Here is a 13,315-nt window from a genome sequence, read left to right as displayed (position 1 = left end):
TTTATAAAATTGACGAAAAAATTGCCTTTGTTTGCAACCTCGACCCCAGGTCCATTTTTCTCTTTCTGACAATCTTGGACGGCGGCGCCGTCTCGGATATCAAAAAAGCGAAAAATTGGCCCGGTACCGAGGTTGCCTTTGTTTGATTAATTTTTTGTCCATTATGGTGGGTAACTAAAAAGTAAGGATTTCAAGGCATCTTTGGTAAAAAATGAGTTAATACTAATATACTTAATTTCACATATAAAAATTATGTTCGTTATGTCAAAATTAACGAGTTACCCAATCACTGCAACTGTATTTTGAAGGCGATATATCAGCAAGTTTGGTCGTAATTACGACGAAATTGATTCGTTATATGAAAGATAAACACAGTTTTCCAATCACATAATAAGCAGTGTACTTTGAAGGCGATGTATCGGCAAAAACATTTTGTCATGTTTTGTGAAAGTTTATAGTTCCACAAAATGGCACTAAAATAGTTATGATGTTATGTCTGAAATATGCTAGGTAAGTTAACTTACGTAAGAAAACTTTGAACGTTTAAACTATGCGTTACTTTGGATACAAGTAAGCATGTGTTTCCAGTTTAAACGACCAAGCTGGTTTTACCATAGTGATAAAAAAAAATGACTATGGTTTCTCTAATGACAATGTGGAGAAGTGATTCACGTACGCCACGTGTGATGAGTGTCCTAGGTCGCCATGTGAATGTTGAAAGTATAAACAATAAAATTTTTGGCTGCCAGGCTGAGTAAAAGTTATTTTCGTTTTCCTTATAATTTTTTGTCAATTCAGGAAATTAATTTTTGGCTAGACAAAGTTTTGCGTGTTAGAAATTCGCAAATTCAAACTTTTTACGTGCAATTTCTGTGAAATTGTGAATTTTATTTTATACAGTTTATTTATTCACTTGTTAGGGGTGGGGTCACTGTTCTTTCACTTTGCGCGCTTAACCTTTGACCTATAATTTTGTTTAACGTAAAACATTTGGTCCGCATTTTTTAGGTCGGTAATATATAATTACAACACTATTGTCCTATCAAATATGCATGGAATTTTCTTTGAAACGTCATTAAAATATATTCGCATCTAGAATTTACGACGTAAAGACGTATAAAAACCAGGGTGAAAGGGGTGGCGCCTCTGATGTGGATGGGACCCAGTGTTGAGCGTAAATAAAAGTGGCTTTTGGACGCTTGGTAAGTTTACGTTCTCCGAGGAGCCAAAAGTTGAACTAAAATACAGTGAATTAATTACTAATGCTTATTCCAAATTTTTTTCAAAATACGCAAATTTTTCAAAAACTTTAAATTAAATTTGTATATTAGTGCTCCTGAAATACAATATTCTTCAAAAGAATTACGATTAAAAAGAACGATTAGGCGAATTATCAAAATCATAGAAAAGCGAGTCTTGAGCGAGAAGTAAAGTTAGATGGAATTGAAAAAACAAAACATATGAGAATTTTGCATAAAAGTTACTTTTTTATTTTAAAATTGTATTTAAATAAAAAAACATATGAAAAGCAAAATGTTCTTGCTTGCTCGAATATTTTTTTATATGTCGCTTGTTCGTGTCAAGTAGACGTCTAATCCATTGCTTTATAATAATGGATCATTTCGTCACTAATTACACTCATCACAGTCACGACCTCGTGGCTTGACTTGGCCAATTGCGACGTCATCAAATTCTATTAAAATTGGACCAGTCAGAGAAAGAAACTATATAGTAATTCCCTTTGTTCGACACGTATCCATGTTTACTTTTTTTCTTAAAATGCTATTCTCATCTTTAGTCTGGTGGAAGCTTTTTCAGCCTAAGTGTAACACCACCGATCTTGAGCGATGCATATATACAATAAGAATGTATTATCACATAAACATTTATTATAAAATTTTCTATAATAAAAAAATTCGCGAGCAGTAATTTTCAGCATATTTTGAAGGATTAAATTTTCGCGATTAAATCTTTTCAAAAATTTTCTCTGGGCGTTACTTTGGGGATAAAGGGATCTCTAAATATGGGCACTTGAAATAACCAAGAAGCTTTTTGTTAACAAGATACAAGTAAAAGTTCAGTTCTCCTTGGTACTGCTACTAACGTGGAAGTGGTTTATAAATCCCGATACGTCCTCTAAATTTGTACCAATTTTCACGATATCCCAACACTTCTAACACAACACAATAAAAAGTGATTAAATAATCAGCAGGTAAGCTACTGTTCATAGTCCACGTAGAATGCAAATTGTTCCTGATCAACACATCTTTATTTTGCATATTTTTTTCTAATATACAGGAAATTTAAACATAAACAAAAAATTAGAACACTACAAAAAATAGAATGTCGAATTTCCCCTTAAAATATACTATTTATTATATTAAATAAAAAAATACGATTTTATCCCTTGACAAAAAATAATCCTACAAACGTTTTAATCCTATTGAAATATATTGGATGGGAGAGGGCAAAGATGTTCTACTCAGGTGTTTTGGTTTGAAAACTTCTGATGACCTCAGAGAATTGAGAATTCACTTTAGATCTTCAGCACCTGAGGTCTGAGTTATATTGCATTAACAAATGAGAAAAACTGCCCCTCACCCTCACCCCAACCTTCTACGTGTCCACCATACTCCAACCTGAATTTTATAAGCAACTTTAATGTTTATAAGCAGCAGCTTTAGCTATACGAAGAATAGACGACAAGACCACAATTAAAGGTTTAAATTTGGCTTTAAAAAAAAATTAACATCCGATTAAAACATTTAAATAAGAACGAAACAAATTTATAAAAATAAAAAATAGATAACATTTACATATTTACTATAGATATAAAACAAGCCATTATATTTTGCAGGTACTAAATTTTATACCTTCAAAATTTAATTCTAAAGGTTTTAAAAATAAATAAGTATAAAGCAGCTATATATCTTATTGTTTCAACATCAAAAAATCCCAAAATAAGATATATTGATTGATTAGAAGAATTGTGCCATCCTTGTATGAGACTTTTTTCGTGTTTGTATATTTTAGATTATAGATAAAAGCTTTTTACTGTTTTTGATATAATTCTCAATTAAACTATTTTTGCTGTTGTTAACTGATAAAAAAATAAATAAAAAAATGGATATAAAAATTAACTGAAAAATACAATACAAAACAAATTTTAGTGGTTAGGAAGCACATGCACCAATTACATTTAATTGTTTTATTTTCATGTGTCTGCGGTTTTCAAATAAATTTAATGTATAATGCCACAATCTTTAAGAGATGAATCTGCAATTTGGTGCATTGTATATATATAAATTTGTATATTTTTCCCCAAAAAAATTATCTGAATAACGAAACAGGAAAATTACTTTTATTCTATTGTTGTGTAAAAGTACACACGTTTCTCATGTATTAAATTCTTCATCCTCATCATCATTGTCATCTTTGTAACCTTTTTGCAACATAAAATGTGTTTCTTCTTCATCACCATCTTCATCAGCATTTTCTGCCGACTCGCAACACCTAAATCGGTCTCCGCAACACTTTCGTTGCAAATTAAACACACGATTTAAAGCCATTAAACTTGAGAAACCTAACACGATAACAGTACCAATAAGAGCGGGTATAGTTGGCGGATGGTGCATCAACAGATATTGCAACAAATAAGCATAAATAACATCACAGTTACGAATCAACACTGCTGGACCAGCATCTTCCAGCTGAAGCGCTTCTGCCATAAACATCAATCCAATAAAAGAAACAAATCCAACAACAATAAGGAGTCCCCAATATTCTCCCTCCATCTGTGTTATGATAAATTTTTCTTTGTTGATGAGCATTGCAATGGGTGCTACAATTATTCCAAAAACACTTGGATACATAATTGTTAAGGTGACATCTAACTTCATGCCATTAAGTTTGTTTAGGATGAAAAACAAACTTAAACACATTGCAGCAAGGAGCGCATATATTCCTCCAATTAGATAGTCATGGTTCTGCTTTATCTCTTCTTTGGACAAGGTAGTATTTCCATGTTTTTGCATGACATTATGCTGATGTACATGGATAACATGGTGATATGTATCAACGATTAAATCTGGTTTTGCAATGAATATAACTCCAACAAAACTAAACAAACCACACACTGCATCAAAGCATCCACATCCTTTCCGTAAAAATATGAAACTGAACAAGACAGTAAACACAGGTGCCGTAAATTGTATCACTGTCGCATCACCAACAGGCATTTTTTCTAACGCAAGGTATACAAATACGATAGCTATAACTTCAGCAATGCCCATAGCAACCAGCGCTATCACATTCTTTTTTCGTTCACCATAGGGGTGCACCTTTCCATATGTCATAAAGGCTAGTGTAAAAATAGCCTGTATAACACTTCGAACAAACAGGACTTGAAATGATGACAAATGCACATGAGATTTTTGATAAACATATTGAACTAAACTGTTTCCAAGTGTTAAGAACACACCAGCAGCAGCCATCAACATTAAACCTAGTGTTCGTTGGTTTTTAGCACTGTTTCCAACAACAATGTTGGACAAAAAACTTACCATCTTGTCTTCAAATGTAATAGATGGAAGTGAATCTAAGTCTAAATCATCTTTCTTGGTATTACTTTCTAATGAGTACTCTTCGTTCATAACTGAGGGGGGACATCTTCGATGCCTCGCGAATCTAAGCTGAAATGTTCAAAAACATATTGTGCTTTGACTTTTTAATAAATCACTTCTTCCGCATTATACTGCCAGCTGCTTCTTTGTCTCGCTGAGGTTGTTGAGGTTAGTCTGAACCTTTGAATACCTCTTAGGTAAGAAAGTTCAATATGGTTTTTAACACAAAATTGCAGACTTGCGACCCTAAGCATTTTGCGAATATTTTAAGGCCCCGGTTGTTGCTTGACAGTTTTTTTCGCTAGACTGACTCCACGGGAGTTTAATGACAAGGATAAAAATTTTATTAATTTTCGCGTGTATTTATTTCTAGGGAAACTGTTTGACAATATTAATATATGCATCCATGGCTTTATCCCCCATATCCTTATTGTTTTCCTCACTAGCGGACCTTTCCAAAAAATCTTTCACTGAAAAGCAACAACATGAAAAAAATGACAATAACAACAATGAAGACATTTTTTAACATTACCCAATACTTAATGAATGCCGGATTGCGACAAGGCGAATATGTAAAATTTCGTGTTTTATAGGAACAGTTTCTGCAAAAACTTGTAACCTAAAAACAAATCAAAGTTACTTTCCGAAAGTCAGTCGTCGGAGGTGTATTCTAAGATATTTTTATTGAAAGAAGTACTTTCACTATACAAAACTTACCTAATCAGGCGCGGTTTCATTTGTTTTGATTTTACTTCGAAAAATTTATTTACTAAGAGGTGAAACATGTCCTTCGTTTTGATGCTGAAAAATGTGCCACAGGTCACCTCCCCACAGGCGCCTTTTTTATGGAAATCAAGAAATTCTCTATAATGAGTTCGACACCAAACCCACCCTGCTCGAGCAGCCCTTGAATTCTACACTGAATCATTATGCAAAACAATTTTACTTAAATTGTGCGCAACACGAAGCAGTGCGACAGTTCTGTTTTTATTTTTATAGTAACCAGCAGTGATGTGATCAACATAGACGAAGCAGTGTCATAGGTCTCGGCAAATAGTAGCCATAATATTGTGAAATCTGTCACAGTTAAGCGCCCGGTCAACTAGGATAGAGCAGTTAAAACTTTCAAGTGTAACTGTAGTACAACATATTTAAAAAATACGCAGTTACAAATTAATTGTTCACGATGTTACAAAACTTTTTAAAAAAACCCTTCTATTATCCTTCACACATAAACGCGAATTGTTTTGTTTCTTTCATATCCAGCTTTTCGTAAAAATCGAACGCAGATAACGTAGATGCGTGGATAAAGTTTCTTTAGAATCGCTTCGCTACTCCTGAACTGCTTCGAAATATTTTACTATCGGTGTAACGTAAGATTAAAATGCCGCGAGCAGCTATGTACTTGACTCAAGAAGAGAAGCGTCGGCGGTTTGACATTCTCTAGGTTTATCCCTTCTATGAGCTTGCTTGCTACCCTATAAGAAAAAAAAAATTAGAATTGAAAACCTGATCGAGTCATTTGTTACAGTTAATGTACTATACCATGTTATACCTGATAATAGCCGGTATGGTACCCGTTCATGTACCATGACATAAGCATATTTGCAAGCGCTTCTTCATCGCCACCAATAACATCATCAGTCAGTACGGGCGGCGGTGGAAATGGCGGCAGTGGAATAGACGACATACGACTTGCGGTTGGACCTCTGCCAAACTAGAAAATTATAATTTTTTTTTACTTTATTCCAAAAAATTAACGAAATTTTAAAGTCCCTTAAAGTAGCGCCATTGGCTGAAGAGACATTAAGATAGCACTTCAGTCGAGTTCGATTAAATTATAGCTGCATATAAACAACTTGCCATCTATTGGTCATAATTTTAACCCTAACATTTAGACACACACGAAAACGAATTAAATTGTGCTTCTAGTGGTTCTCCATTCCGTTTAAACAGTGGTGTGTAGAATTCCGGTTCAGAGATGCAAGTGTTTTGAAACAGCTCCGATGTCTAACGCGAATTCTTAAGATTTTATTTAAATTTTTGAAACAAAATTGTATTTTTAAAGATAGTATTCAAGACGAAGTCTCTGCTCAACGTGCGTGGTGCAGACAATACGAAAAGAAGCAACTAGATGTTAAAAATAGGTATAAATAAAAGCATATAGCGACGCAAAAGATAAAGTCTAAAAACAAATAATTTTTTCCAAGATTATTTTTAAAAAGCTGTGTATGAAGGATTTATTTTCCGACTTTTCACAGCGCAAATATCCTTTTTTTACGAATTACGATTGTCAGGTTTTAGCCTGTTATTGGATAAAATACAAAAGGTATGGGAATTAAGAACTCTGGCATTACTTCTTGGACGAAAAATCTTACTTACATATGACCAATCAGTGGAATGGAAAGCAGGATATGACGGCGGCTCAAACATTGACGGACGCTGGAAATAAAATGTTGGCGTTAAAAGTATAGCATAAAAGTCAACGATCGATATTAGCATGGGCTTGATCCTCGAAGATATGCCAAACATATCCTTAGCAAGGGCTCTTCAGTCACATGAATAAATGCAGACTTGCGCCTTAGCTACAGAACCTTTAAAGGCAGATAGAAAGGCAGATAGAAAGATGCAGCCTGTACAAGCTGCGAATTAGATAATATGCAGGCTAAACGGCTTCGTTTTAAGGTTTCTTCGTTAATGAGTAGCTCCTGGGAACTAACCATTATGATTCCTAACAAAGTTTCTTACGGGCTAGTGTAACTAATAATTAATTTCCTTATATTGACATATTCAAATGTCCAGCATTTACAATATAAACAAGAAAACAAATTAAAATCCAGTCCTGAAAGTGTCGTCGACTGCTCAGGTAATACATATTTTTGATGCGATTGTACCCTGGTCATTTTGGAACCAGACCAGCTAGCTACCTACATCTAGTAAGCAAATTACAGTTCTGTATGCAGCTCCGTATGTAGTTATTTAACCAGATTCTGAACAACTCCTTTAATACTTTATTGCATATTGGTTCACAAGATCTTAAACAAAGTGATGTATTTTCTCATTTTGTTCGACTTAATTGTAAAATTACATTCGGGTATTATTATAGAAAAGAATGCTCAAAACTACAAGTTTATTTCGACTATTCAAGATTGATTTGACAAGCGTTCTTAAAACTGAAAAGATTGTTACTAACTTCAAAACTCATGGTATACTCGCAGGTGCTCAATAACGTCTTAATAGGATAGGGAGTAGGGGGGAAGGGGGTTCAAAATGTTAAAAGCGGGAGGAAAGGAAAAGTACTTGGCTTCTTTAATGTTTGGGAAACTTCAGGCCTTTAAAATCGCACATTATGAAAACCATAAATTAATAAACGAGTGTCAAAAAAAAATAGTCTTTTTATTAATTTCAGTTTTTTTTTTTTGATGGCAAACCTGACACGCAAAAACGTCAAATTCAGATTCTTAAAACGACAACATCGAAGTAACTCTTCCACCTGTTTGTTTTTACAACACAAACTGATCAATAAGTTGATGCAAAAAACATATTTTAAAACTCACCGATGGAGGGAACACAGAATTCAATGGCCATCCATAATTACGCGAATCTAAAATGTGTATTACTTATAAGCAACTAGTCTCATATAACGGTTAAAAGGAGAACTTGAATATATTGAATTATACTGCACACACGCTAATTCGAACATGGAACGGATCGAAAAATATTCGAACAAAGGAGTGTTCGAATTAAGCAGCTGTTAACAGAAGAATTTGAACTAGCGAATATGCACTGGACGTAAAAAACAAAAAAAATATTAACGTTGAATGCTGTTCGCTCGAAAAAATCACTTCTCCAAACACTTGCAAAAAAGAGTTTGTGGTTTTGACATTTAATATTACCTTGCTCTGCGGTGTTGTCAGATGTCGACTTTAATTGAGAAATTTTTACATTCTTTCTAAAATAAAAATATGCTTGATTTAAAGAGAATGATATTCTCAATTCACTATATTCTCCACAAGAAACCTACGGTGCATTTCTAAGTGTCCATTAGGCTTAGTCCACGCTCAACAACCGGTCATTTTTACCTCTGTGCTCCGGGGGCTGCGACACGGGGTACAAAAGTTGTACGTTCTCCATCATAATTGCGTGAGGAGGATAATTAGAATCAAACAAACTCAAACTAATTAGCAACTGTTTTGCATAGTTTAACAAAAGATTAACAGTAAATGTCACCACACATAAGCAGCAAAACCTGCCGAAAAAAACCCTGAATACCTCAGTCTACTTTTGATGAAAGTCAATTGACAGCTTGTTGCAGATGAAAACGAATTGATCACAGCCTGTTGGTAACTCCCATTCGCAGTGGGTGCATAACAGATATCACTAACCTGCCATCCACTTACCCTCTAAATAACATAAAAGAGTTAAATATCAAATACGTTCTAAGTAAAGATTGTAACCGACTATACACTTACAAGTAAGGTGAAAAAGGATAGCAACAAGCATCTATTTATTTGACTAAGTATTAAGTCAGGAAACTTCGGGGAGATTTAAGGGAATTGGTCCTAAAACCTCAAACTTTAAGGACATTTAAGCAGCAAAGTCAAGAAAATTTAAGCAGACCGTATTGCAATAAGTTATATTTGCGCAGAAGAATAAATTTTCCATAAAAGATAAGCTTGTCATGATTAATTTTTTCAGGATACATCTCCCTGTAATGGTCAATGATACCAATACTTAACTGTTCACAGAGCACATCTAGAACTTTTTCAACCTTGAACAACAAAAAAATATCGTTCCTTTATATAATAGTGATACATTTCTGATTATTGTTTTTTCCTTGATCGCATCACCCCAACCATCATTACCTCTCAAAAATACGCATAACAAGGCTTGTTTGCTTGTGACACGAGACAATTTGCAGTGTTACATACACCTGTGGTAGGGGGGGGGGGGGGGGTGTTAAACCTAAACCTAATGATTATAAACCTGATGCACTAACCCGTATACCATGACAGTTGTTAGTAACTACAAAACACAAACATAACATAACAAACATATGTACCTTCTCTTTGGATTTCTTTGTTGTTTCTTGACTCTTTTCTTCAATTGATTCAGGATAATCTGTAGGTGGAACTGTTTGTAAACTATTCTTTTTATCCACTGGTAACAGCTGACTGGTTTTTACTTCCTCTTCATTGTGATAGTAATCAAAATGAACCAGCGTTGTTTCGTCTTCAGTATTTATAGAGACAATTGTAGCTTCGTAGTATAAACCATCCTCTGAATATACAGCCAAACATCTGGATCCAATCTTCCAAGACTAAAAATAAACAAGACGTATGATATACGCAAACAACCTCGCGAATAAAGTTTACAAAAAGCTGTCTATTAAATTGGGATTTTTGTTACGAAGTTAGACACGACATATTTTACTATTCAGATACGCAATAATATTTGTTACACACTTATTTTTCAAAATTTGTGAGACCTTCCTGAACGGAAAATTCCTCGAACTTTTAATTTTCGTCCGTCTTGGGTGAACCGACTGACAGGAAGAAGAAAGACCACAAACCCACAAACCCCAAAATTTGCGAAATTCATTAATTCAGTTAATTCTGCCTACATTCACTTTTTAAAAATTTGGTGGAAACACCTTTATTTACTAGTTAGTTAAACAAGTGTTTTGAACACTTGTCTTATCTTTTTAAAAAAGAAAGAAAAAAAAAGTAAAAATAGTTACCAAGATGAGATTCGAACACACGACGACTCCCGTGTCGGTGCTCAGAGAGGCAAAAATTTCCATTCTTGTAGGACACATTTGCGTTTTAATACAAGCTCACGAGCTTGTAACAAGAAAGAGACATGTTCTTATTACTGAGCACGGTTTAATCGGAAACTACCATGTGCGTAAATTTAAAGCTCACAAATTATACAAACTATGGAACCCAATCAATCTTTTACGTTAAAGAGAGGATAGGACAGAAAGGACTATGATCTAGGTTGGTTCAAATGGTCTTTTTAGACATATTAAAGAGTGAATAATTTTACATAATATAAATATACCCTTTTATTAGATCTTTTCGACTTTTTCTTTTTTTTTCTTTTTCCACCTTCACTTCTGTAACTGCAATTGTGTAAAAAATTAATCAATCAATAAACCAACCTACTTCTTAAAAGCTAAAAAGAGAACTGAAAGAATGTGATGCAACTTACTGTTTGCTTCCAGAACTTTCTGACAACACTTCACCCTAACGATAGAATTTAACTTTTTACTGAGGATTAAAAACACCATTTGTAATATCAACATTTGTTGCTAAGCGTAAAATGTTGATTTTCGCAAAGCTGCTAAAGTTGCTAAGGAAATGTTAAGCGTAATATTGCTTGTCATATTATATTAAAAAGCTGTTTTCAGGTTGTTGTTGTTAGTTGACGTTAGTTTATCTATGCCTGGCCAAATTAAATTCTGAACCAAACATCACCCTCAGCAAGTGAAAGGTTCAAAAAAATCATAGAAAAACATTTCTTCCATACAAACTTGTTGATTTCACTGATAAACAGAATTTTATGATTTACATGTGTGGAACGTAAACCATTTTATGAAAAATTCCACGAAATTGTAAATCAATTGAAGAAAATGTATTCATAAATTAAGCCGATTTTTAAATGTAATGATTTTTTCCCTTTCCACTATGGTTATTGGTTTTCATAACAAACGAGAAAACCCTAGGCGTTTTAACACTCGTCTGAATAGAAAAGGTAATCTTCAAAAATTTATACCTTTTTATTTCAAAAAACTTAAAGCATGTGGAAAAGTAAGTATATATAAGGACAGAAAGAAACTAAAAACTTATGTATACTTTAGATAGATATCCAGAGGATACTCCAGAAGACTTTTTTACAAAAAAAAGCTTTAAAAGTTTTAAAACACGAATCGCTATGAAATCGCTATTTTGGATTTTTAATACGTCAGCAGACGAAAAAAATCGCATTTTTTGTTATACGAAAAGAGAGGAAAATTTCTAAACCAATACAATCCTTAGTAAACGGACGTGTGTAAATAATTCTTGCTGTTTTGACTTGTATATTCTAGATCTGATTATGGTAACTATCTTACCGAAATATATTAATAAACTAAGTAGGCCAGTTAAAATATCTGATCTTTTATCATGTTTTTACCCTAACAAGAAAATGTGGTCAAAAGTATAAAACTAAAATCCAAAAGGAATTTCGCAAATTATTCCCCACTCCACACTCTAAATTTCGTAAATTGATTTATTCAAGTTGTTGGATATATTTTCATTATTCCCTTTAAAAGCAACGTGTCACGCTTGCATAGTTTGTACTAATACACAGTAAATATCACGTGTTACTAACTTTAAGTTGTGCAACTGCTTTGTCATATGCCTTTATTAGCGCTCGATCATCCCAAACATCATCGTCAGACTTGCGTGTCTATAACAAGCGAAAAAAACTTAGCAGACAAAATAAAGTTTACTTTACTTTTATGCTGAGATTACGAAAAAATTGAGATATTTTTTCATCATATATTAAAGGATTTAGAAGCCATTTAGCTGAAGTTTTGTGTCAAAGACAAAAATGAGATATCATAAATAAGATCTTAAAACACAATGGAATTTCGTCGTGTTGTGTATATGGAGGTTTTCATATAGGGGGTGTTGCTCAGGGCCCATAATGTTTCACACATGCACATAGCTTTGTACATATGCATACTTTATTTCAGGCGAATTGTGTTTACATTGCATTTTTGAGGGCAAAATAAAGTTTTTCATTTTGGTAATTTCAATCTACATGAGATAAACCCAGAGATGACTTTCATTTAGTCTAAAATCAACACATTTAAAGTTTTAGCACAGGGATGAAATTATGAATATAAAGTAAGTTCGCAAAAAATGCTGCCTGTAGAAAAGAACCCTCTTTGTAGCTGTGCTCTGGGAGCACTGTAAGCCACTCTCAGCAATGATCTCTTGTTAATTGTTTGTCGCAAAATCCATTATAGACATAGGTACGCAAACGATCAATAAAAAATTGAATTTGCAATTCTAACATACTTTTGTAGAATGTTTCGCAAAATTTTGAAACAGCCTTATATGAGTCGTTTGTGAATAAAATTGCAGATTAAACTAAAAAACAATAAATACATTACTAATGGATTAGCAGGCTTCTTCCATACAACACCATCTTGCTCACAAGCCATTCACAAATATACTTATGTACTCAAATCTGAAATCTGCAAAACAACAACCACATTACACATTGTAATTAAAACAGGTTTTGGTAAGATAACATCTGAAAAGTAGTAAGTAGTATTTTTTTAAATTTTATTTGAAATTACCAGATGATGGCGTTTTTACCTATTGCAATTACAGCATCAATAAAAAAATACATGAAAATCTTATAGCACCTTCAAAAATCAACAATCATGCTAAGTTTCAATCTCTAGAAAAATTTAGTGCAACATTGAAAGGTGCTTGAGCTGGAGAATGGATACATCTCTATATCTGTCCATAATTGTTACATTTTAAAAGTTTTGAGGAACTACCCTTAAAGCATAAGAAAAGAAATGTTTTAAAATAAAAACAACAAACATTTATTATATTTTCTTCTCAAAATATATACAAGGAAAAAACTATAAAAAAGACAAACAAAGAAATACAAAATATTTCATAGATTTC

General features: G+C 33.3%; 2 protein-coding genes across 2 annotated transcripts; both read right to left on the bottom strand.

Moving 5' to 3' along the window:
- Window positions 1-2,750: 2,750 nt before the first annotated feature.
- Window positions 2,751-4,812, bottom strand: LOC130633693 (solute carrier family 35 member G1-like). Its single transcript, XM_057444568.1, has one exon. It carries the CDS (start codon window positions 4,650-4,652, stop codon window positions 3,396-3,398), a length of 1,257 nt encoding a protein of 418 aa, XP_057300551.1. The 5' UTR covers window positions 4,653-4,812; the 3' UTR covers window positions 2,751-3,395.
- A 940-nt stretch (window positions 4,813-5,752) lies between these two features.
- On the bottom strand, window positions 5,753-13,111 carry LOC130633677 (survival motor neuron protein 1-like). The gene is made up of 11 exons (XM_057444567.1): window positions 12,787-13,111; window positions 11,997-12,074; window positions 10,836-10,870; window positions 10,686-10,746; window positions 9,685-9,942; window positions 8,895-9,025; window positions 8,519-8,574; window positions 8,180-8,226; window positions 7,005-7,064; window positions 6,178-6,339; window positions 5,753-6,100 (listed from the first exon to the last, which is right to left on the bottom strand). The coding sequence occupies exons 1-11, from the start codon at window positions 12,835-12,837 to the stop codon at window positions 6,020-6,022; spliced, it is 1,020 nt and encodes a 339-aa protein (XP_057300550.1). The 5' UTR covers window positions 12,838-13,111; the 3' UTR covers window positions 5,753-6,019.
- Between the last annotated feature and the right edge of the window lie 204 nt (window positions 13,112-13,315).

Source organism: Hydractinia symbiolongicarpus, chromosome 1, assembly GCF_029227915.1.
Source record: "Hydractinia symbiolongicarpus strain clone_291-10 chromosome 1, HSymV2.1, whole genome shotgun sequence".
NCBI lineage: Eukaryota > Metazoa > Cnidaria > Hydrozoa > Anthoathecata > Hydractiniidae > Hydractinia > Hydractinia symbiolongicarpus.
This window is presented reverse-complemented; position numbering and strand designations above follow the sequence as displayed.

Excerpts from the sequence above, each read along its gene's own strand:
- LOC130633693 (XM_057444568.1), bottom strand. The coding sequence starts at position 4,652 with ATGAACGAAGAGTACTCATTAGAAAGTAATACCAAGAAAGATGATTTA.
- LOC130633677 (XM_057444567.1), bottom strand. The coding sequence starts at position 12,837 with ATGGCTTGTGAGCAAGATGGTGTTGTATGGAAGAAGCCTGCTAATCCA. Across the intron at positions 10,871-11,996 it reads AAGCAGTTGCACAACTTAAA|GGTGAAGTGTTGTCAGAAAG; the intron begins GTTAGTAACACG and ends TTCTATCGTTAG. Across the intron at positions 8,575-8,894 it reads TTCATCAAAAGTAGACTGAG|AAAGAATGTAAAAATTTCTC; the intron begins GTATTCAGGGTT and ends TTTTTATTTTAG.